Below are 23677 nucleotides of genomic sequence, written 5' to 3' on the forward strand. Positions count from 1 at the left end.
CTGTCCCTTCAAAGACAGGTTAGCAGGAGTGAGAAAGAACAATATGCACCCAAAAAGCCAGGCTGTTCTACACCTCCTTCAGTTACTTTCCAATTGCTTTGTTGAGATGCAGGAGCACTGAGTAAAGTAATATAGTGTGATATTTAAGGGATTTTTCAAAATGCTGATTTATTGTCTGACACTGCATGGACAGTCCAGGCTATTCTGCACTGGTGCTCACTCTGAAGTCAGTGTTCTGCCAGCCCTGTGCCACTTGTGTACACACAGTACAGAGCTCCCATTGTGGATAAATCCATGGTGTGTACATCCAACATAATTCATATTTGGAGGATTAGATATAAAATATTCATATTTATGTATGTATTGTTTATAATTTGCAGTTTCATGGGAAAGGATACTGTTTACCTCAAAACAAAAGTGTTAGCAGTCTGCTAGTGGTGTTTTATTTATGGGTCTCACATACATTTGCAGATACTCCTATTCTGAATGAAAACCATAGCATTTTTATATGGAGAAATGCACAGTTTATCAAAAGAAGATGGTTTTGGATAAGAGGAGAAAATTTACAATATGGTTTTTTGCCAAAAGCAATATAAACATCTCTTTTTACCCTCACAGATTTCAAACCCAAAGAATTTATATCCACACAGCATCTCATTCTGCTGTTGTTTGTCACAGTAGTAAGTCAGTAGTAAAGTCTGGAGGATCACACTCACAGTGTCAGACTGAAAATGGTGCCACACCAGAAGTTTATCAAGCACATTTTGTATTAGGGGCTGGCCTAAGGGGACTCATTCATTCCTTCTAATAAAAGCAATGTTGCACTATAACTTGTCTATATGAGTGACTGGGTTCAGTTAGATTAAAAGCATAAAAAAACCAGAAAGATTCACACTGGTGAGAAACAATAGATAAAACAGACAGGACTTGGGACAGCCAAGGAAGCCCCAAAATGTGGGGGATAAATGGGGTGTCTTGAACCAAACCACACCACCTCAGTAGCAGTGCAGGAGAATATTGTCTGTATGAAGCCACTTGAAGCTGTTAAACTTCTACAAAGCAAAGCAGGTCCAAACATCAGTGCTCACACTGGGTGGCACCACAGGAACCTCCCAAATAGTCAGTGTGGATATTCCAGCTGGCTTCCACATCTGGAAAAAATAATAATATCCTTAGCCAGGCCCCTCCTGTTTAGAGGATCGTTCCAAATTTGGCCCAAGTTTTTAAAGATCTGAAAGCACTCACTGCAGCCTCCTTCCTCCCCACTTGACAGCAGTTTATCACCAATTCCATTTCAGGGCTATTTGACATTAAATTGATGACCACAAGCCTGACAATGCGTGGGGCAACCTCACACCCCAGGCTCATGTTCTCATCATGCTGCCAACAAAGTTGATTCTTCTTTTACCTTTGCAAGTCAGCCAAAACTACCAATAAATTTCCTGACACTTCTTCCAGTTCAGGAATTAATCCCTGCAGCCAGGACTTAAACTGCCACTGCTGTGATATTTGCATCTCTCAAAGGCAGAATTTGCAAAAATCTGAAAATACAAGGCCTTGGAAAGCCAGTGAGGGTGTGTTGGACACATTACAACAGAGATAGTTTTAAAAATGTACAAATGAGAAACACGATTCAAATTTTGTAAAGTTTTGGGAATCTGAGTTCTAGCACAAGGGCCTTACTCCCCAAACATACCCATACCCAAAACTTCTTTGCACTGAATATTAAGTAGGACACTTGTCCATAACCTTTGATTTAACACTACAGCATGAGTTTCATTCTCAGAAAATTCAGGCTTGGTTTTTGGCACAAGATACTTGGTAAAAGCTCAGCACATTTCTTGGCTGTCTGTCCTAAATGCCTATGAAGATCCTCAGGCAACAGTCAAGTGCTTCCAGAAAATTAACAATACTCCTCTACATGCTAATTCCCCTGTGTCATGTGTAGGTTTCTAGTTGGTTCTCTCAGTCTCAAGCATCAGCCAATGATAACAAACACTGGCTTGGAGCCATTGTCTTCTTTCTAAACTTACTGTAAATGCAAATCAAGAGGTGTCTCCCAAGGGAAAAGAGCAAACCTTGCTGAGAACTCTCTGATAACATCTATCCTTGTAAGCAGCACTGCACTTCCTAAAACACATACTCACTCCACACAAGACTCAAAAGAGAAAATTTTGTTATCCCTGATTTCATCAGGAAATAAATTCTGTATTTGTTCAACTGGCACATAGCCAGATAAAAAATATATACCCAGGCCAGATTTGACAGCCAAGCTTGGTATATGGCATCAGTAAAATTTTGGTTTACTGATTACTGATGCTGAGCAGCTAATGGGAGGTTTGGGGGGTTTTTTGGGGTTTGTTTTAGTTTGGTTTTTTTCTTTTTTTTTTTTCTGGGGGGGGGGGGGGGGGAGAGGGGGGATTCTGTCTGCTAAAATCCTAAATAATTTTTCCCAAATTTCCTCTCTTTACCATTAGCAATTTAATCCCCCATAAATACATTTCTGGGCAATTTATTCCCATGCATAATCGTGCTATCAGTTATTTCTCTAAGGGAATATTGTTGTTTAACCTTTGATACTGCCCCTGTGGCTTGTCTCAAAAGGATGTTTCACTTGGCAATAAATTACTGTAGTTATTCTTCCTTAAGAAGATTTATTACTGAACACAAATAATACATTTAAAGATTTATTTTTTTTTAACCAGAGTAAAGCAGTTGCAACCAAACAATCCCACTCTGGACGAGTCTCTTCCTGCACTACAAATCAGTTTCTTGGGATGCTGAGTCCCCTCATAAACCAAAGCAAGCTGTGTGCCACAAAAGGAGGCTCCTGAGCTTCATTCTTGCCCAAAATTTTCTCTGGAAATCCTCAAAACCTTCTTACACCCCTGACAACAGGCAATTCATCTGTTCCTCTTGTGTCAGCCTTGAGTCAGGAACGGGAGTGAGGTGACACATGGACTCCAGGTCTCTTCAGCAGGCTAAATCTGAGTTTCTAATAAACCCATTCTTTTATACACCATTCTGATACAGGTGGGCCTGTTGGTCATTTAATCAACACCCCATTACACAATTGGCTAATTAAGAAGACAGCCTTGGTAAATATATTACCAAAGAAAACAAACATCTTACCAAAGAAAACAACTGTTCAAAGCACCAGCTGCAAGATTGTTTTAATTCTTTCTCTCAGCCTTCTCAAAACTCCCCAGAACAATTCCTGGGAAAGAAATTCTGGCTTTCTCTCTCTGACCAGACTGTCACATCCACACCTCCTGCAGTTCACCTTTTGGGATTTCCACTTTGCTCCTTGTGCACTTCAGTTCTTTCAGCAGCAGTCAGTTCATGGTACAAGGAGTCTTGGCAGGAAGGAGCCACCAGAACTGTGGATCATAGAGCCCTGGCTCCAGCAGGACATTCCCAATAAACAGGGCAGCTACTGCCCATGTCCCGCTGGAGTCAGCTCCCGGCAGCCCCAGGGATGGGCAATAACCGGGATTTCCCCAGGAGCAGGGGCAGTGCAGTGGCTGTGGGACCCCTGTGACAAGTGACACATTCTCCTCTCTCTCTGTTCTCAGCAATTGCCTCGAACCAGAGCAGCCCTTCCAGCGCCTTCCCGAGCCCCGGGGAGCACAGCGGTGACAGCAGCCTGCTGGTGTCCCCGCTGCTGGTGGCCGGCGTGGTGATCGGGCTGGTGCTGCTGCTCTCCTGTGCCACCATCGTGGTGGGCAGCCTGCGCAGGGACAGCCGGGCCCGCCGGCCCCGCCCGGGCACGGCGGCTGCAGACGGTAAGGGAGCACCGGGAACAGGGATGGGAATGACATCCAATAACGGGATGGGAATGACATCCAATAACGGGATCAGTCATGGTAAGGGAGCACCGGGAACGGGCAGGGCTGGGAATGACATCCAATAATGGGATCAGTCATGGTAAGAGAGCACCAGGAACGGGCAGGGCTGGGAATGACATCCAATAACGGGATGGGAATGACATCCAATAACAGGATGGAATGACATCCAATAACGGGATGGGAATGACATCCAATAACGGGATCAGTCACAGTAAGGGAGCACCGGGAACGGGCAGGGCTGGGAATGACATCCAATAACGGGATGGGAATGACATCCAATAACGGGATCAGTCATGGTAAGAGAGCACCAGGAACGGGCAGGGATGGGAATGACATCCAATAACGGGATGGGAATGACATCCAATAATGGGATTGGTCACGGTAAGGGAGCACCGGGAATGGGCAGGGATGGGAATGACATCCAATAATGGGATGGGAATGACATCCAATAACGGGATCGGTCACAGTAAGGGGGCACCGGGAATGCCTGACCGGGAACAGGCAGGGCTGGGAATGACATCCAATAACGGGATCAGTCATGGTAATGGAGCACCAGGAGTGCCTGACCGGGAGCAGGTAGGGCTGGGGAAGGACATGGAATAACGGGATGGGTCACGGCAGCCTGGCAGGGTAACGCAGCTCTGTGCCGGGTTCCCACTCAGGTCATGGTAAACAGAACCAGCCAGTGCTGCCAGCACCTCCTGAACAGCTCATTTCCCTCGGTGTGGGATTATTCTCTGTTCTATTTTCACATCCCCCTATAGCCTTGGTGCAGCATTTGCTGGAATTTCTAATTCTTGGAATGGCAAAGCTGTTCTCATTCAGCCAAGTGCACCAGCCTACAACAATCACTGGGCAAATGCAGTTTGTCTGAGTGCAGAAGTGACTGTCTGTCTGGAAACAGAACCCAACAGGGCACCCAAATGTCATTAAATTGTCACCATCATTAACAGTGTCATTGATGACATCGGTGTCACCACAGCCATCATCGTTAGAGACTCAAAAAGGTGCCAATTCCTACCTCCTAACCAAAATAAAACCCATAAAACAAAACCAACACATAACCAAAAAAACCTTGAAGATTAAGGAGTTAATTTTTGAGTAGTGTTTTCAACCCTTTTGGGCTTTGCTGACAAGAAGCCACTTTGTCAAGGAAATGAGAGAAGATTATTTCTATTTGAGGAAAAAAAAAAACAGTTTTAAAAGTTACTGTGTAATTCTTCAGACAGTAAAAATTCCAATGATTAATGGAGGAGCATCAACAACCACGTCCCCTGTGAGCAGGCTCCTCCACCTGCAGGTTGTTATGGGTGCAGTTCTGTGCAGATCATTGAGGGGTTTTTATTTATATAGAAAAGCCAATAATAGTGAAACACATAAAAATGCATTGGCTTAAATGTTGTTTTCACTGAGGTAAATTAAGTATCCATTGAAGTCAATTGAAGTTAATTTAGTAATTTGGACCAGGAATTCTAATGTCTAAACTAAACAAATCTCCTAGGATCAGTTTGTCCCCTTGGAGCAAGGAATCATTTCTTTTTGGCTTTTCCAGAAATATTTATCCAGATAAGTGAATAGTGTCTATATTTTGGGAATCAAATTTAGAGTAAAAAAAAAATTGAAATGCAAACTCCCATGGCAGAGGAAAATAAAAACAAAATCCAGAAAACTAATGTCTGCTATTACAGTAATATCAGTTTTCCTAATTTTCAGCAGCTACATTGACGATTCAATAGTTAAACCCAAAGTGGAGTTACTGTTTGACCCAATATTTTGGCATGATAAAATACTGACCAATAAGCTTTAATCACTGTGTTTAAATCTATTACTCTGATAGCTTCAACTCCTTGAAAAAGCCTAGAGCCAGGCAAAAAACAGAAAGGAAAATTCCTAAACTCCTTGTTAGATACAACAATGCTAGAGCTGGGGAGATATTCAAAAGAATAATCCTAAACTAAATTGTGCCACACTACATTACATGGACACACATGCACTAATTAGCCTTTAACAGGAAAATAGCACTAAACTCTTAATATTTGTGGAGCTGGGAAGCTCTTGCATGGAAGCATTAAGAAATCCCTTTGGGAGCAAGCAGGATGATTTTTCTGTGCTATTTTCCAGCTTTCCCCATTTTTGTCAGTGTTTATTGAGAGCAGCATTTTCTCAGCAATCAAACCCCTGCCCCTCCTGTTACACCCCTCCCAGAATGTACAAACTTGCCATGGATGCACCTGCTGGAATTTTAGCTACCCCACAAACAGCTGAAGCTGCACATGGTAGAACCCACACTCCTTTTCAGCCTTTGAGGCTGAAAAGCTTTGGAACTTCCATCTGTGTTGTAGGGCAGCACTAAAGGCACAGTCCCTGTGCCAGAGCCTGAAACACCCCAGTTCACCTACAGATGGGCTTCATTTACTCCTAAAGGAATAAGAATATCCCATGAAAACTGATTGCTCCAAAATACCCACAACTGCTGTGCCTCAGGAAGGGTTTGTTTTGTGATTTGTGGCAGTGTTATAAACGAGTGACAGAGCACCCAGCACGGAGGGGAAGAGCAGCCAATGTAAATTCTTGTTTTGCAGCTCCAGATGGTTTCTCCCACGGCGGCTCCTCTGCAGAGCTGAGATCCACCTGCAGCGAGGAGCTCCCCCCAGCCTGTGATTTTGACTCCTACCTGGATATACTTTCTCAGGTGAACATCATGTATCCTGATCCACCTCCATGGTAAGCACTTGCCTGACATTCTCAGGGTTACAGCCCTGCACTGGCAAAGCCCACTGCAAAAATTCAGCTCACACAAATTCTGAATACAGACAGACCTTGTTTAGCTTGAGTGTAAGTTCAAGTTTTCCTTAGCAGAAGATATTTTTACTAAATAAAGATGGACAGGAATTCTCATTCAGTGTTATTCACATTCAGATTTATCATAGTGATGATATACTAATGAAGCACACAAGAGGAATCACTTAAAATCATCTTTCTTTGAAAGAAATGCCTTTACAAGTCAAAGTTTCAAAGTCAAAAATACATACTTTTTCCAAGAATTTCCATGTTACATTTATTACTGACCTTGAGAATGTTCAGATCAGAGGAAACAGAAAAACAAAATTCCAGAAATTATACAGCAGCTCCTAAATTGTGCCCCCACATTCACAGGTCCAGGCTCCCTCGTGAGCCACAGGAGCTGCACTTTGGGCCATGGGCATCTCCTTTATGTGCCTCAGGCCCCTTGAGGTCCAGAAATGAAGGAATTTAGTCACTCCCTCCAATGAACCAACAGAAATCATTTTAAGCAGAACATCACTTCAAGCTTTCTGTAGTGCTGTGTGTTACCAACAGCAAACACAGGTTGGACAGCCATGCCCCCCTTTCTTTTTCTTTTTTTTTCCTTCCTTTTCAGCAGACTCTTTTTGAGTTAAAGCACTATCAGACCAGCCCTTTTCTGACTGTGATATAGAGCAGCTCAGCAGTATGAGCACACCAGACATGGATCTTTGCTTTGTTTATTCCATGCATGTTCTACAAGCAGCAGTTATGTATTACCTGCTACTCCTGTATAACTAATGGGCTTTTAGGGATTGTGTAAATATTTTACCAGAAAACTCACATGTGAAAAATTACTCTGAGCCTGGCATCTAAATGTGTAGAATTTCATATAAACCCACTTAGGAATTTAGACTGGATTTTGGGCTTACACCCACGAATCTTTCCTAATAAAAGGCAGCCAGCTGACACCCAGCAACTCTGAGTGGGCAGCTGGCCAGATTCCTGAGAACAAACTGACAATATATTCTTTAGCAGGCAGATCATCAAAGATTATACCAAAGGATGCTTCCATTTCCAGTTGGAAACAGACACAGAGAAGTTTTTTTCCATTTCTGTGGGGTTGGGTTTGAAGGAGATATGAGTGACACAGGACAGCACAGATTGTCCAGTTTGCAGTAAATTCTGCAGTGGCTCTGTAACAAGCCTGGCAAGGGTTAATTATCTTGTGTCCTACCTCTTCTCAGAATATTCTGGGACACATAAAGGTGTCCAGCCACTGCCTCCTCAGGTTTCCTGCTGGGCTGAGTGTCCCTGAGGATCCACTCTGCCCACACTGGAAACCACTGCTCACCCCAGCAATTACAGCCCTGCATCACAGGGCCAAGGTAAAGATTATTGTCAATGCTTTGGCTGCTTTCTCACTGCCATGCAGTTAAATATTTTAGAAAAAGTAGCTTTGGCAAATCATCAAAATCTTAATAAATTTTATATCTTAGCAGCACAACTTGGGGAACTTCAGGAAAGAAGATGGCTGAAAGCAAAGCTACATGGAGACTTTCAAACTTGCTATTAATGCATTCTCCAGACCATTGTAACTGTTCAGAAAAGCACTGGGGGAGAGGCCCTGTCTGATAAACTGCATTATGTAAAGCCTGAAAAATTCCTGTACATCTCCCTTTATATTCTCCTGCATGGCATAACACTGCAGTGTCTGTTTTTAATTAGTAGAGCATGGAAATTATTTGAAAGTTGACTGTCAGACATGGTCTGGAAGCAGAAACAAGACATGCCTGACCTTGTGCATTTAAAATATTAACTCCCTGGGATCAGTCTCATTGCATATGATAATATTTTGAAGAGTAGGTTTACTGAAACATAGCACTGCCTAAATGAATGTAATTCCTCCTCTTAATTCCTGGAGGGCAAGATGTAATTTAAAGCTAAACTAGCATGGCCAAAAGCTAATGATGCAGCTGTGGCATCAGCAAAACAGAAATTGAGAGCAGCAAGGAAAGCAACTGCACTGGTAAATGACTCTTAAAAATCTTTGAAGTGAGAGAGTTCAGTGAGTGAAAAGCAGTGGGTGCTGCCAGGAAAATTTCCTTTTGTCCACCTGGTGCTGCAAGGCCACCTGCATTGCAGCCCCCAGCCAGGAGTGTGCAGCTCCTCACCCTCCTGCCAGACCACACGCTGCAATGGTGCCAGCAGAAAGCCAACACTCTATCTGGCCCAGGGGTGGTTAGGTAGATTTTATAGCTGAGCTTTAAACCACAGAATGAGTGGAAAAGGGATTTAAGGGGAAGGCTGATGAAACACAGAGTCAGTCCCCATGTCTGTGGCTGAGGGAGATCTCCCTGTTCAGGCCTGCCCACTCCCAACTCTCCAGCTGGAAGTCCAAGAACTGTTCATACAAAACACTATTTATAGAAAAAATGTTATTGGGAAATTAATCTATGAAAAATGCCTTGGGATATTAGTATTTGCTCTGATCTCTGAATCACAAGTTTCATTTGTGACTCGATCTGATTATCTGCACAGACACTTCCACTAACCCCTTTCTTGCATTAGATTTAGAGGGATGCCAGGCATGGAATTCTGTCATTAGCCTGCTGTAGTTGCAGGGTGGTTACAGAGAAGCCATTTGGTCAATTTGTTTTGACAGGCCAAAATATACAGTGCTGCTATCTATAAACATCCCTTTAGGACAGTTAATGGCTTTTTAATGAATCTCAGATCTGTGCTAGCATCTGTCACATTGATTTTACATGAGGTGTAGATGGGAAATATTAAAAAAAATACAGAGGGTATGAACCAAACAGTTTCAGAATATGAAGAGTTTGTATTTCAGAGAATATTTCTGATATGTACAGATACTGGCAGCAGGGCTGGAAGTCAATGTTTCACAGTCTGTGTCACCAGACATGGCAAAGCCTTTGTTTCTAAGAAACTCAGTGTGAGAAAGATGATCCAAGTGATCTCCCAACAATTCTAAGCCCCAGAATTCTAATCCCTCCAAATGAGCAAACTGAACACATCCAGCCAGGACAGAAGACAACACAATCTCCCTGCCACACCTTACCTATCACCATGGTCAATATGGCTTGGAAAGAAACACTGGAAAGCCTGTAAATCCAATATCTGCCATTTTGTTCAGCAGTCACTGTGCTGGTGGGAGTAAAACCACACTGTTGGCACTGTGGGGATGGAACCTTTCTAGACAGAAATCATGAGCTCACGTTCTCTGTGCTGAATTCTTTGTAACACACACTTCCAGTGAGCATTGCTGGTTATCTTCTTACAAAGATGTAGTAAGGAAGCTGGTTAAAAATTAGTTGAGTTCACATGTTTGAAGGGGATTGAATTTGGTTGAACAGTACCAACCAAAGTCCAAGTAAATTAAAAACTATTACATTTTCTTTAGGAGACTCAATAAAATCCAAGCAATGAGGAGATTTCACACCAGGAGAGGAATTTTATCAACTTCTCACCTTGTAGCTAGGGAAAATGCATCTCACTCCACTGCACAAGGGCTTTTTCACTCCTTAGTGATTGGATATTAATGGCATGTACAGAGCTTTAGGCAGCCAAGGTGATTGCCTTTTCATCTGAGACTCATGAGTGTCTGACACAGAGCATCCCTGAGGAATGAGTGCTCAGGAGATGCAGGGATTTACCTTCAGGAATGGTCCCAATGGAAGCCACAGAAGTCCTCTCCAAACTTCACACTGAATGTTCCCCACAGGGCACATGAAGTTAAAAGCCCTCAGGCCCCTCTATCCCAGCATTCATATTAAATCCCATTGTGTGAGGGTTTGCTTGTGGGCTCACTGTTCCTCAGCTGGTCACCCTGCCTAATCTACAGAGGATCTGTTCTAGAGAAAATTGTCTTATTTAGGCTTGATAAATCCCAGTATTCTCAATAACCATGTTCAGCCTGCATTGTTTAAATGGGCAAATCAATTTAAAAATTACTTTAAAATGGCAAAAGGAAATGCTCCTGTCTTAAAGTCAGACACTAATTTCCCTTTAAATATATATTTTTAAAAGCCTACTTAAGGGACTTTCTTTTTTAAGACATTCTTTCCCATCCCCCCCTCCTGAGGATGCAAGTTAGCCAAGCCATCCTCCTGGATTTTCTTGAAAGGCAGAATTGGGCTCGCAGGGAACTGACATAAAATCTTGCTATATTGTTCTGTATTCCTTTGCCAAGGCTGTTTTCCTGAGAACAAACCAGGTGAGGAGCTTTTCCCACATTACAGTGACAGCTGGCAAAGCATGAGAGGGACTTTTGGGGTTAAGTTCAGCTCTTACTTCATTACCCCCACTGAGATTTTCAGTTAGTAAGGTAAAAAATGCCACTGGAAATATGACAGGTTTATAATTCCATAAGGTATCATGACATGAGCTAAAACTCTCAATTCCTTTAACTCCAAATTCCTCCCTTCGCATCCCAGTGCTATTCCTCATCAGTATCAGGGAAAGAAACAAGTAAATTCCTAATTATTTTGGCAAACTTCTTATTTCAAGCTTAAGTTTGTTTACAGCCAATTTATGAGCGTTTCTTTCTGTGGCATTTGCATTCCTCTTAATTATTCACACCTTTCTTTTTCTTGTCTTTGTAGTCAAAAATGCTCTCACACCTCAGCCTGTGTGTTGGGAGGCTGGGGCACAAAATTCCCTTTGCTTTCTGTCATCAAAAAGATCTGTGGGCACCTTCTGATCAACCTCTCTTTACACCTGCCCCAGTTCCACTCTGCAGGTGCAAATTATTGCTGCAGAAAAACCACCCTGCAGCAGTGAAAGCAGCAACATCTGATGGAAGGGAAGCACCAAGGATTTCTAACCAGAAATCTACAGTGCCACGCAGAGCAACCTCAACTTAAAGCTGCCAAATATTTGATGAGTGTACTTTAAAAACAAAGAGTATTTTTCTCTGATTTCCCAGTTGCATATTGCAGCCAGTATTTCCTTCACCTGCTCAGAATTCATTCCTGGAATGATTACAGCACAGCCCTTTCTTGGAATATGATCCTAAAACTTGTCAAATGGAAAACTTCCCCAAACATCAGCAGGTTCTGCTGACATTCAAGAATTGCTGGTGGTGTTCACAGAATCCTGTTTGTGGATTAACTCCATGGCTTGGGAAGCTACAAATTTTTATTTATCTGATTCTTGTTACTCAATCAGTGCCCAGCATCCTTTACTGTGCAGAAATCCAGAGAGCAAACACTGCTGATGGCCAAGTAGCTTTTACTATGTATAAAATTAATGCCAGGCTGAATTGTATCATATGAAATCTTCATCCTAGAATGACTTGTTTTATTTAAAACATTTATTTCAATTGTTTAAAGCTGCCCAATTATGATGAAACTGCATTATATTGCTTCCAAATGTTATCTGATTTATGTTTTCATGAAAACAGTTTACACTTCATTTCATTTTTCTTCTGGAATATTTATCCATCCAAGTTGTAACTTCCTCAAGATTATCTTGACCAGAGTGCAGAACAGAGATGCAGCCTTTTAGTGCTCATTAACACAAACAGCCCTATTGTACTTCTAAGGAATTGGAAATTCCAGAAATAACTAGGGACAGAAAAAAAGACAGAATAAACCTAAATTCCACCTTTCCTGTCTCTTCAAAAGTTAAGTTAATTGGGCCCTAGATGTTTACTTGAACAATACCTTGGGTTACATTTTTTACTATTTAAAAACATTAAAATAAATATGTAAATAAATATGCTTAAAATTAGAATCTCAAATGGAAAGTGTCAATATCAAAAATAAACCTAGCAAAATATCCTAGCTCATGACAATGTGATTAGAGAAGCAGTTCTGGCAGAACTGATATATTTCCCCATGGTAATAATAAATCACCAAAGAAAATATGTATTCTAGGAAAACACACCTCAAAGGACACATGGGCAGATTTCCAGGCTGCTCTCCTACCATCCTGGCTGGGAGCAAATTGTGCCATCACAGAAGGCAGAGTTCAGCATCATCAGCTCAACTGCCTACAGGAGCATCAAACTCATCATCATTTTTTTCATCTGAACCTTTTTTAGAGAGTTACAGCACAATTGTTCTGATTTCAGCTTTTCTGTTAGGTAACATCTTCATGGAAACATCCTTTGTGCTGTTTCATCCCAGCTCCAGCCTGCCAGCACACAGATGTTCCAGATCCAGGGGCTCTGTTTGCCATTTTCAAAGAACACAAAATGGAAACAGTGCAACAGGAGCACTTTTAGCAGAGTTAAAACATACAACAAAAGAACAAAGTGAACTATGAGACATCTACAGCACAAAGAATTCTTCATTCCCAGCTCTGCCTTTTTTCACTTCTTGTTGTTTGCATCTTAAAAAGTTCTGTCAGCAGAACCTTCTTCCTGCCCCAGAGAGGGGCTCCTAATTTATGAATGCCAGCCAGTTAAAGAAGCTCTTTGGGGTTTCCCTGGCAATAAACCCATCCTAATACTCACTGCAACGACACCCAACAAATTCCCAAAGTTCTTGCCCCTCCTGCCACGCTCTGAGTCAGCAAGGTCATCCTGGAGAGCTGCTGCCATTTTTGAGCATCATTCCTCTCCCTGCAGATCCCATTTACCTGCAGTAGGATGCTCACAGACATCAGCCTCCCTTGCTTTTCCCAGGGAAATTATTCCTTTAAAAACCCAGTAGTGTGTCTGAACACAGCAGTGCAGGAATTGTAACAAAAACAAGGCCCAAACCATGCAGACAGCAGCACATTTCAAGGGCAGTAACCCTTTCCTTCTCATCACTGCCTGCTGATACTGCACCTCCAGACAATACAAGTTTTACAAAGCAGAGGATTAAAGTGGATTCACTACAAGTACTGCAGCCAAGGATTTTTTCAGGGCAGTGTAATGAGTCCCTGTGCTCCATTATTTATGTTAAGGTAACACAACACTTTCCAAAAGCATTTGCTTTCCTGTCTAAAAGGATTTTCCTGTGACTGCTGTAGTGAACTTCAAGCCTGAGCTGCTTTGTACATGTCCAATATCTTCCCAGAAATGAATTTGTCAGATAAAATAGAACTATTGTGGTGGGTTTTGTAAAAGATGAACAAGTATTTTTGTTTTTCCACTTCATGGTCCTGTATTTTCAGTTGCAAAACATAAATATGTAAATGAATCTATACACACATATAAATATACCTGTACACCCACATATGCATGTACACACATATATTACACACCCTTTTGTGGGTATCACTCCCTTAGCTGTTCCTGAGGTTGCCATCTGATGATTTGTGAGCTGCAGTCTCAAACCTTCCCCCTTCCTTTGTCTCCCCCATTTCCACTTCCCTGGTGCTCCTGGTGCCCCCCCAGCTAAACTGGGAGCTTCTGACTGAGGCAGACAATCCAGGAGAAATCTGGCCCAGAAAAGACTCACACATTAAATACAAAATAAAAAACCAAACCAAAACAAACCTCCCAACCTCCCCACCACCACCACCTCCAAATCTTTTTGCCTGTTTAGCTCCAGATTGGGGATCAAGGTCTGGCTTTATTTTAAAATAACAGTAAGGTTTTAGTCCAGCATCACTCACACCAATACTTGCTAATCACCTGAAAGAAATTATTGCTATTGAAATTTTTTCTAAGTAATCCTTCAAATCTTTTGAGGAATGGTTTTCCAACCACAACCATACAGTGGATGCTTGTCCAACTCAGTATTATTTCTTATAATACTTGCTTAAATTCTCTAATAAAAAAGATCTTGTAAAGTCATATAAGTTTACATATTAAAGTCTCCTTGAAAGAGAGACTGTAAAATAGAATTCATGCTTGTGCAGTTGATAATGCATTATTTATCCTACAGGAATGCCTCTATAACAGCAGTCAGAAAGCACAACCAAAGTACTAAAGCTGTTAAACAGAGGGGGCAAAATCACACTACAAAACAAACAAACAAAGAAAAACAAAAATCCCAAACAAAAAAAACCCCACAAAAATACATTTTAAAAAACCCACAAAACACTTGGAAACAAAGAAAAAATACAAAGTTGAAGTCTCTTTTATGACCTTAATTCATGTTCACTCTGCCCTCACCAGAGAGTGCTAGGAACCTTATCTGCAGAAGCAGAGCAGGAGCTGTTTGCAATGTCAGCTCTACAAGCAAAGATCCCATGCATAGAAAAGAACACAGGAAATGAACATCAAGATCATAAACTGATAATGAAATACAAAAAGTTATTACAAAAAAACAAAACCCACAACTATTTGAATTATTTGTCATTCTCTCCATGGCCACAACAATCTGTAGGCATAGCTGTGAAGCTGCCAAAAAGCTGTTTAATTGAAAGTCTGGCATGTGTTTTTTACTACCTTACTCACTTTTTAAAATGTGATCTTAATTGCCAAAAATGAGGGGAAAGAACATTACTTGCTTTTGGAGAAAAAAAGATAATTCTTTTTATTCATCATATATATGAAGGACAAAATGCCCCAACACCAATACATTGATATTTGGAACTAAACATTAAAATGCCAACTCCTTAATACCATAACTCCCACCATTTACTTGACCCTTCAAGGTCTCCTTCCTAAGGGATCCTTTCCCTGTTTATCCCAGCCAGCAGTTCAGTTCTACAAAGCTGAGCTGTGCTCCAGGAAAGGCATTCAATTAAACCCAAGGCAGAGGAATCATCTGCAGATGATCAGGTAACAGCAACAAGAAACAGTTCCCACTGTGCCCATTTCTCTTTTAGGTCAGTGGCAGATTTCCCAGAGCAAGGAGACAGAGAAGTTTCTTCCCTTTTCCTTCCTTGGCAGAGGATTCCAAATTTTCCCCCTTGAAACTCCCCTTGCTGAGGGCTTTTCTGAATGGAAACTTTTCCCCTGTGCTAACAGGCCCAGTAAGTGCTCCCTGTTAGCCTGATTAAATCAGTCAAAACCTGAGGAGACATTTTAAATAAATTCACCAGGCTTTGGGTCAGCAAAATGTAAATGAAGTAAAGATGCAGCTCATAGGAATCCTGCAAGTGGCTGTTTCTTTACCCTCATGGAGCTCAAGGAGAGTGGAGGACATCAGGTCCTCAGTCTCTGATGGAGGTCTAAGAACTTTCCAAAGACTACCATGTATGTTTGAAAGCTTCAGTGTGTTCAGTAGAGGCTGGAGTGACATCTTTTCTACATGCTGTAAAAAAACCCCAATTCTACTTCCTAACATGCTGGGACTTTTCTGAAATATCTAGCAGCCCTATTCAGGGATTTCAGAACAGACTTGTGTTCTTAAATATTATTTTCTGATGGGGAAATTGAAATTTTCTAGTGTGAATTTAAAGCCATTGTCCTGATGAATATAAAAGTAAGATGAAATGGAGGTAAAAATAAAACCACCCATGGACATTTGAGTTTAGTTACGTAGCACTCTGATTTCACTTTCTTACCTCTCCCTCCCCAAGAACCATTTCCATCACCCAGACTGGGGTTTGGGAGCTCGGATTAGCCTGGCAGTAACAGAGGTACAGGGGCACAGTGTGTGCCTGCAGTCTGCTGAGAAAACACATGCTCAACATCCCAGTTTTCAGGAAATATCCCAGATCTTAATTGCTCTGCAGTTAGTGTGGCTGAGGAAATAGGTTCTTAATTTGTCTGGCTCCAGCAGAAATGTTTTTCAGGTTAACTCAGTAGAGAAAGGGTTTTTGTTTGTTTTGTTTTGGGTGGGTTTTGGGTGGGTTTTTTTTTGTTTGTTTGTTTGTTTGTTTGTGATTTTTTTGTTTTCATTTGGGGGTTTTTTGGGTTTTTTTTTGGTTGGTTTGGGTTGGGTTGGGTTTTTTTGTGGTTTTTTGGGGTTTTTTTGGGGTTTTTTTGGTTTTTTTATAGAAGACATTTCCTTCTTCAGGATTGGAGTTAAAATGATGCTGGAATGGGTAAACAACAGCCACACAGCAGGTCTAACATTTGAGATCATGATGTTGTGACTCTTTAGGGCCCATTTCTCCTGTAGCCAGGGAGCACAGAGCAGAGTGAGGAGGGAGCATTTCCCTGGCTGAGCCCGGTGGCACAGACAGAAGCCAGAGTGGCACCAGAGCCTGGTGCACCCCATGGAAGCCCCAAAGCACCTGCTCCGTTGCTGCTCTTTGGGAGGAGCACAAGGGGCACTGTGCCCATCCCACAGTGAGCGGCCCCAGCGTGTGCAGGTGATGCCGCTCAGCCCTGGCAGCGCTCACCTCCCTCCCAGGGCTGCTGGCTGAGCTGCAGACGCGGCAGCCAGGGCAGCACAGCGATGGCTGCTGGAGACCGCATCACCAGCTCTCCGTGCCTCATTTCAGCACTGAAACAGCAGCACCACCTCCTCTGCCCCCGGGCTTTTCTAACCTGCCTCTCACAGGCAGGTGAGAGTGGGGATGAGCCCTGCCTGCACTGCGCTTCTGGTGACTGCACCTCTGGGATTATCTCGGGGGGGTTTAAGTGCCATATTCTTGAGTGTCTGACATGGCAGGGTCAGCAAGGATGTGGGCCGAGGAACAAAACAACAGACACTCGTTTTCTTCTCACTTTACTTGCCTCTGTTATGCTGAAGTAATGTACTGTGGCATTTTTTTCCAGGAATTTCATGAATATTTCTTTTTTTTCTTTCAGCTACGATGAATGTGTGGGGCCAGGAGCAACACAAATATATATTCCCACAGATGACCCCCCTCCATATTCCCTGACGGACCCTTGCCAAAGAAATGAAATGCCTGGACACATCTGTAGCAGGCAGGAGGAGGAGGCAGCCCGTGCCGCGGGGAGGCTGCGGGAGCCCGGCTCGGCCCTGGCCGTCATCTCCCGGTGCGGGGGCGGCTCCGCCGTGCGGGACAGCGGCGTGTGAGCACCGCCCGCTCCAACGGGACACCTCCGCTGGCCACCGGGCCCCGGAGCGCCGCGCTGAGGGCGGCTCTTTCCTTCGGTTCTTCTGAAGAACTCAGACCAACACAAGAATAAAACCTCTGGAAGTTTTACCAATTTTATATCTTTAAACAGGGATACAATGGGATCCCTGTGAATCCCAATGGGATTTTTTTTTACAGTGAATTTTGCAAGTTTACGTAAATTTCCCTGTTTGTGCTTCAAAGTGTTCCATGGCATCACACAGCATAAAAGAGCAGCACAGGCAAGCAGTGCATCTGACCTTTCTGAAGCATTGCAGAACCCATTGAAATTAGCCACTCATAATGAAGATAAATGTTATCCAGTCGAGCCTACTTGTTGATTTTATGATACTTTGCATGTTTTAGAGCAGATGGAAAAAGAAGAGCCTTTTGTTGTCATTGTAGGTGTCTCTAGTACAGCTCATTCAGTGTATTGACAACAAAGCATTTTTAAATAACTCTTTGTCTGTGTGTTTCAGTAGGCAAAGCACTGCCTATAAAAAAAGATTATCAGTACCATGTAGAAACAAAAGAAAAAAAATATTATTTTACTATTCACATTATTCCTTTGGCACCAGGCTTTCCAGGCCATTGCAAAGCCTGTTGCAAGTCTTCCTCAAAAGACACCATGCACGGGTGGAGGAGAGGTGGCGCTGGGTCCCCAGGGTGCAGCACAGCTGGGCAGGCGGGAGCTGCGCGTCCTTCTCGGCCTCGCTGCAGCCGGGGAAGGCACAGCGATGCCCGAGGGTGCTGCAGGCCGGCCCCGCACACGGCTCCCGCACACGGCTCCCGCACACGGCTCCCGCACACGGCTCCCGCACACGGCTCCCGCACACGGCTCCCGCACACGGCTGCACTTCCAGGCACAATCCCGGCTCTTTTCCCGTGAAGAGCGCGGCTGTTCCCGGGTGACCTCTGGGAGCTGTGTGAGCGCCGTGCAAACAGAGACGCCGGGCTGGACTCAGTAACAGAGCCTCAGGGGCTTCGGAGCGTTCCCAGCTGTAGAGAAGGGACCAGGAAAAGGAACCCAGCGAGTGAGGCCAGGACAATGGGCTGGCAGTCCGAGGGTCCCCGGCGGTGTGCCAGGGCAGTGGGAGCTCAGCTCAGGCACGGCAGGGCCGGGGCACGGCAGGGCCGGGGCACGGCAGGGCCGGGGCACGGCAGGGCCGGGGCACGGCAGGGCCGGGGCACGGCAGGGCCGGGGCACGGCAGGGCCGGGGCACGGCAGGGCCGGGGCACGGCAGGGCCGGGGCACGGCAGGGCCGGGGCACGGCAGGGCCGGGGCACGGCAGGGCCGGGGCACGGCAGGGCCGGGGCACGGCAGGGCCGGGGCACGGCAGGGCCGGGGCACGGCAGGGCCGGGGCAGTGGGAGCTCAGCTCAGGCACAGCAGGGCCAGGGCACAGCAGGGCCTTGTCCCCAGGGCCGGCCGGGGCCACACTCGCCAGAGCCTCCCCTGCACCAGCCCGGCCAGAGGGGACCGAGTGTGGCACCGAGCGGCTCCCAGAATGGGCACTGGTTCTGGGGCGGGCAGGGCAGCGGGGACCCAGCCCCTCATGGGCACCCCTTGCTCCTTTTCCCCTCCCGGGAGCCGCTGGCCAAGCCCCAGGCGCCGGCTGGGCCCAGCTCCCGGGGCTGGGGCTGCGTGTGAAAGGCAGCGCTTCCCCCGGGCCTCGGTCTGCTCACCCCGAGCTGGGCACGATCCACGGGCGGGACAGGAGGATCTGCTTCCCCCATTCCTTTGTATGGCCCAGCCAAAAAAATGCTGCAAAATTCACACTGGAGGCCAGTCCTGACATCCAACAGCAGGCGGCCAAGGAGGTGTTCATCTATTGCCTGAAACAAAACAGAGTTGGGATCCTGTTGTTCACCTCTGCCTGGAAAGTCCCATTCCTCATCTGAAATAGTCCCATAGTCTGAAAGCTTCTGTGTGTCTGGCCTAGGACACACAACCCACAAGAGAGCAAGGAGAGCTCAACCCTGTGCTTTCCTTGGGACTTTCCCCTGGAAAACTTCTTCACTGTGTTGTTTTGAAATGTGTTACTGCAGGAAATGCACTCTACATTTTAAAGTATTTTTTAAGTTCTGTGTCTAATGAAAACCCCAGGGTGAGTCTGGGTGCTAGCAGGAAGCAGAACTGGCTGCCAGCACATCAACAGCAGGGATGGAGCTCCAGCCAGCCCCTGGGGCACCCACAAGCCTGGGCTCCATCTGGGACCAGGGACAGGAGCCAAGGAGCTGTGGCAGGGGAGCAGAGTTATCACAGGCTCATCTCCAGGAAATTTCTTAGAGGCATTTTCACTAACATACAAAAAAAAAAAAAAAAGTTTTTTACACAGAGAAAATGGACTTCATTTTCTATCCCCACTAAAGGATATGTAAAGCTGAGTATCGTAAATATATAATGGTGTTTAAAAGGAAGCAGCACCCAAATTATTAAAATTGCACTTGGATTTTCTGTAAATACTAAATAATTTTCAACTGTAATCATCATTCAACACTCCAAAGATTGACACAATTATAATTAATACTGAGATGGGAAGTAATTATATGGTTCTTACTGCTATATAAATTATACCATTACTGAGTCATATGCACATGATGAGATATAAGGTAAGCTTGCATTTTTTGCTAAGTAGATGACAGTAAATATGTATGTTGCTAAAATGAGACAATTCTTTTGCAGCTCAGCAAGATTTTCAATATTCTCAGTATACTATACCCAAAAGAACAAAAATTCACCATTTTGCACTGCAGAACTGCTGGCAGGCATTGCTAGAAGGTAAGGCTCTATTTCTCATTTGTGTTTTTAACAGGGAGAACAGCTCCTCTCCTTAAAGTTTTCATTTCAACAGTTTGGTGGCATGCAGAGCACCCTGCAATGAGAGAAACAACCCTCTTCCCCATCTCAGGGGGGGCAGAGATGCACAGAAGTGCCCCAGGGAGGTTCACTGGCAGGGCAGTCGGCAGAGAGGGAAGCACAGGGTGCTCTGTGCAGAATGGGATTGGCTTCCAGGGCTGGCTCTGCCTGCAGCCCCTGCAGGGCTGCTCCTGGCCAGGGCTGGCTCTGCCTGCAGCTCCTGAACAGCTGCTCCTGGCCAGGGCTGGCTCTGCCTGCAGCCCCTGCAGAGCTGCTCCTGCCCTGGAACAGGCTCTGCCTGCAGCCCCTGCACAGCTGCTCCTGCCCTGGAACAGGCTCTGCCTGCAGCCCCTGCACAGCTGCTCCTGCCCTGGAACAGGCTCTGCCTGCAGCTCCTGAGCAGCTGCTCCTGCCCTGGAACAGGCTCTGCAGGGCTGCTCCTGCCCTGGAACAGGCTCTGCCTGCAGCCCCTGCACAGCTGCTCCTGCCCAGGGCTGGCTCTGCCTGCAGCCCCTGCACAGCTGCTCCTGCCCTGGAACAGGCTCTGCCTGCAGCTCCTGCCCTGGAACAGGGCTCTGCCTGCAGCCCCTGCACAGCTGCTCCTGGCCAGGGCTGGCTCTGCCTGCAGCTCCTGAGCAGCTGCTCCTGCCCTGGAACAGGCTCTGCAGAGCTGCTCCTGCCCTGGAACAGGCTCTGCCTGCAGCTCCTGAACAGCTGCTCCTGGCCTGGAACAGGCTCTGCCTGCAGCTCCTGCCCTGGAACAGGGCTCTGCAGAGCTGCTCCTGCCCTGGAACAGGGCTCTACCTGCAGCTCCTGCCCTGGAACAGGCTCTGCCTGCAGCCCCTGCCCTGGAACAGGCTCTGCCTGCAGCCCCTGCACGGCTGCTTCTGCCCTGGAACAGGGCTCTGCCTGCAGCTCCTGCCCTGGAACAGGGCTCTACAGAGCTGCTCCTGCCCTGGAACAGGCTCTGCCTGCAGCTCCTGCCCTGGAACAGGGCTCTACAGAGCTGCTCCTGCCCTGGAACAGGCTCTGCCTGCAGCCCCTGCCCTGGAACAGGCTCTGCCTGCAGCCCCTGCACGGCTGCTTCTGCCCTGGAACAGGGCTCTGCCTGCAGCCCCTGCCCTGGAACAGGGCTCTACAGAGCTGCTCTTGCCCTGGAACAGGCTCTGCCTGCAGCCCCTGCCCTGGAACAGGCTCTGCCTGCAGCTCCTGCCCTGGAACAGGCTCTGCCTGCAGCCCCTGCACGGCTGCTCCTGCCCTGTAACAGGGCCAGTCTCTGGGACCTGCTCCCCTCGGGCTGCTCCTGGGGAGGGCTGGGCAGTCTAATGAACCCACAGCAGAAGGGAAAGGGGATTTTTCCCTGAAAGTGAGGCTCTTCCAAGTAACGTGACCAAGCTGCAGGCTTTTCAGCAGACAGACACAGAGGGCTTTTTACACGTGGCAGACAAGTCCTGTCACTGATGCTCAGTTTCTCTGCACGGTGGGAAACTCTTTGGTTTGGCTTTTCACCTTTTTAACAGGGATTTCCTGCCCTTCCACCAACTCTGTATCTGTGATTTACAAAACAAGCTGACTTTAAGTAGACTTCTGATGAGAATGGGAGATTTACATGTTACCTCATGCTAGCAATGCATTGGTAAAATTGTAGAAAACTAATCCAAGTCTTTCTTTCTTCCCTCAGTAACAGTGAAATGTCCCTGGCATTGTGCTCTGGGTATGGCAGCATTTCTGACACACATCTGCCTGCTCCCTCTGGTGGCATGGACCCTTCCATAAATTCCTGTCATCCTGTTATCACAGAATAATCTAAATAACCTCAGCTGTGCTGTCACACAGATATGAACATCACACAGCCAGAACATTCACATCCAACTGTAGCATTTTTCTGAGTTCCCACTGAATACCTGGGTTTTGTGATTCATTACAAACATATATAATTAAATAACAAACTGTGAATTGAAGAGTGTGCTTCCTTCTGTGGTATCTTACCACCACCATCACTTGCAGGAGTGCTTTAGCATTTTCTGCTCTTATTAATCTTTTCAACTGAGTGAAATCCAACAAACCTGGGGGGGGGGGGGAAGATTTAAAATCCAGACAGACAGCACTAGACAGAAAAAAATTAAAAATGTAAACACTAAAAAAAAATGTAAAACACTAGAGAGAGACATTTGCAGCTCTGAAGCTGCTCCAAGAGCTTCCAATGCCACTACTGCTGGTGTTGAAATTCCTTGTAATGATGCAGTAAGGACATGCTTTCATTTCTTGAAAATATTGCAGATCTTGGATAAATCTCAGCAAAGTTGACAGAATGATGTTACTCTTGAGAAATTCATAAATTCATCTCCTGCTATCAGATATTATGCTAAACCCTTGCACAATTCTAATACTAGTGCTAAAACCCAGGCTTAACACAGGCCTTTGCTTTATTACATGGGTGAAATCAGAAAGAAAACTGGACATCCTGTTTCTTGCTACATGATAACAACCCTGTATTTCTGCAGTCCCCTCTTCTGCTTCAAGTTTTAGTATACTGATCTTATACAGAACTTTTAGTAAAGAACACACACGTGTTTGGGTTGGCTTCCATGGTTTTTATGTTACATCTCTGGGACTACCCACGACTGAGCAACTGCTGAGGAAGCAGCTCTGTGCTTCAGTCACTTACATTTGGATTTTACCTTTGTCAGAGGCCACGGGAACAAGCACTGGAGCAGTCAGGTCCCTCCTGCTCTGGGGGACAAGTCAGTGTCCAAGCTCAAGAGGGGCAGAGTCAAATTACTGAAGTCAGGAGACTGAAAATGGCAACATATCACCAAGGGAAAATATGAAAATGGCAAAATAGAAATAATAGGCCAATCACCCCAGAAATATTCAAACAGATCATTTCTTAGCACAGCAAGGTGAGTAAAGATGTATTTCCTGAATGGAAACCACATCCAACTGATCTAAGTGGTCTTGCTACAGTCTGACAAATTATTCCCTTCCTTACCTACAGAAATAACTTCTACATGAAATTATGGCCATAGACTTCTGTGAAATAAAATAACAATCATCATATGAGAGACTATATATCAATTTGTGAAGTCACACAGGAGCATAACATCATGATGGCCACAGGTGGTGACTTGAAAATTCAGATTCCAAAAATCAAGGTTAGAAAAGCACCTGGAACACAAGTGTGTTTTCCAGCTGCTGGATCCAGCCTCCCTTTAACCCCAGTGCAGGGCAGTTCTCACCCCACAATGGGCACAGATCTCATTTAACCCCAGTGCAGGGCAGTTCTCACCCTAGGGCAGGCACAGATCTCATTTAACCCCAGGGCA

At 45.2% G+C, this 23677-nt stretch overlaps 1 protein-coding gene across 1 annotated transcript in view; it reads left to right on the plus strand.

The window, feature by feature from the left end:
• The window catches only part of BEAN1 (brain expressed associated with NEDD4 1), a 54140-nt gene extending 36190 nt beyond the window's left edge, over positions 1–17950 (plus strand). Inside the window, exons 3-5 of the mRNA XM_077185124.1 lie at positions 3576–3785; positions 6431–6572; positions 17221–17950. Coding sequence (XP_077041239.1) covers positions 3576–3785; positions 6431–6572; positions 17221–17452 — 584 coding nt within the window. The 3' untranslated portion in view covers positions 17453–17950. The remainder of the gene's footprint in view (positions 1–3575; positions 3786–6430; positions 6573–17220) is intronic.
• Positions 17951–23677: the final 5727 nt, after the last annotated feature.

The sequence above is a fragment of the Agelaius phoeniceus genome, chromosome 12 (assembly GCF_051311805.1).
Source record: "Agelaius phoeniceus isolate bAgePho1 chromosome 12, bAgePho1.hap1, whole genome shotgun sequence".
NCBI classification, from domain to species: Eukaryota; Metazoa; Chordata; class Aves; order Passeriformes; family Icteridae; genus Agelaius; species Agelaius phoeniceus.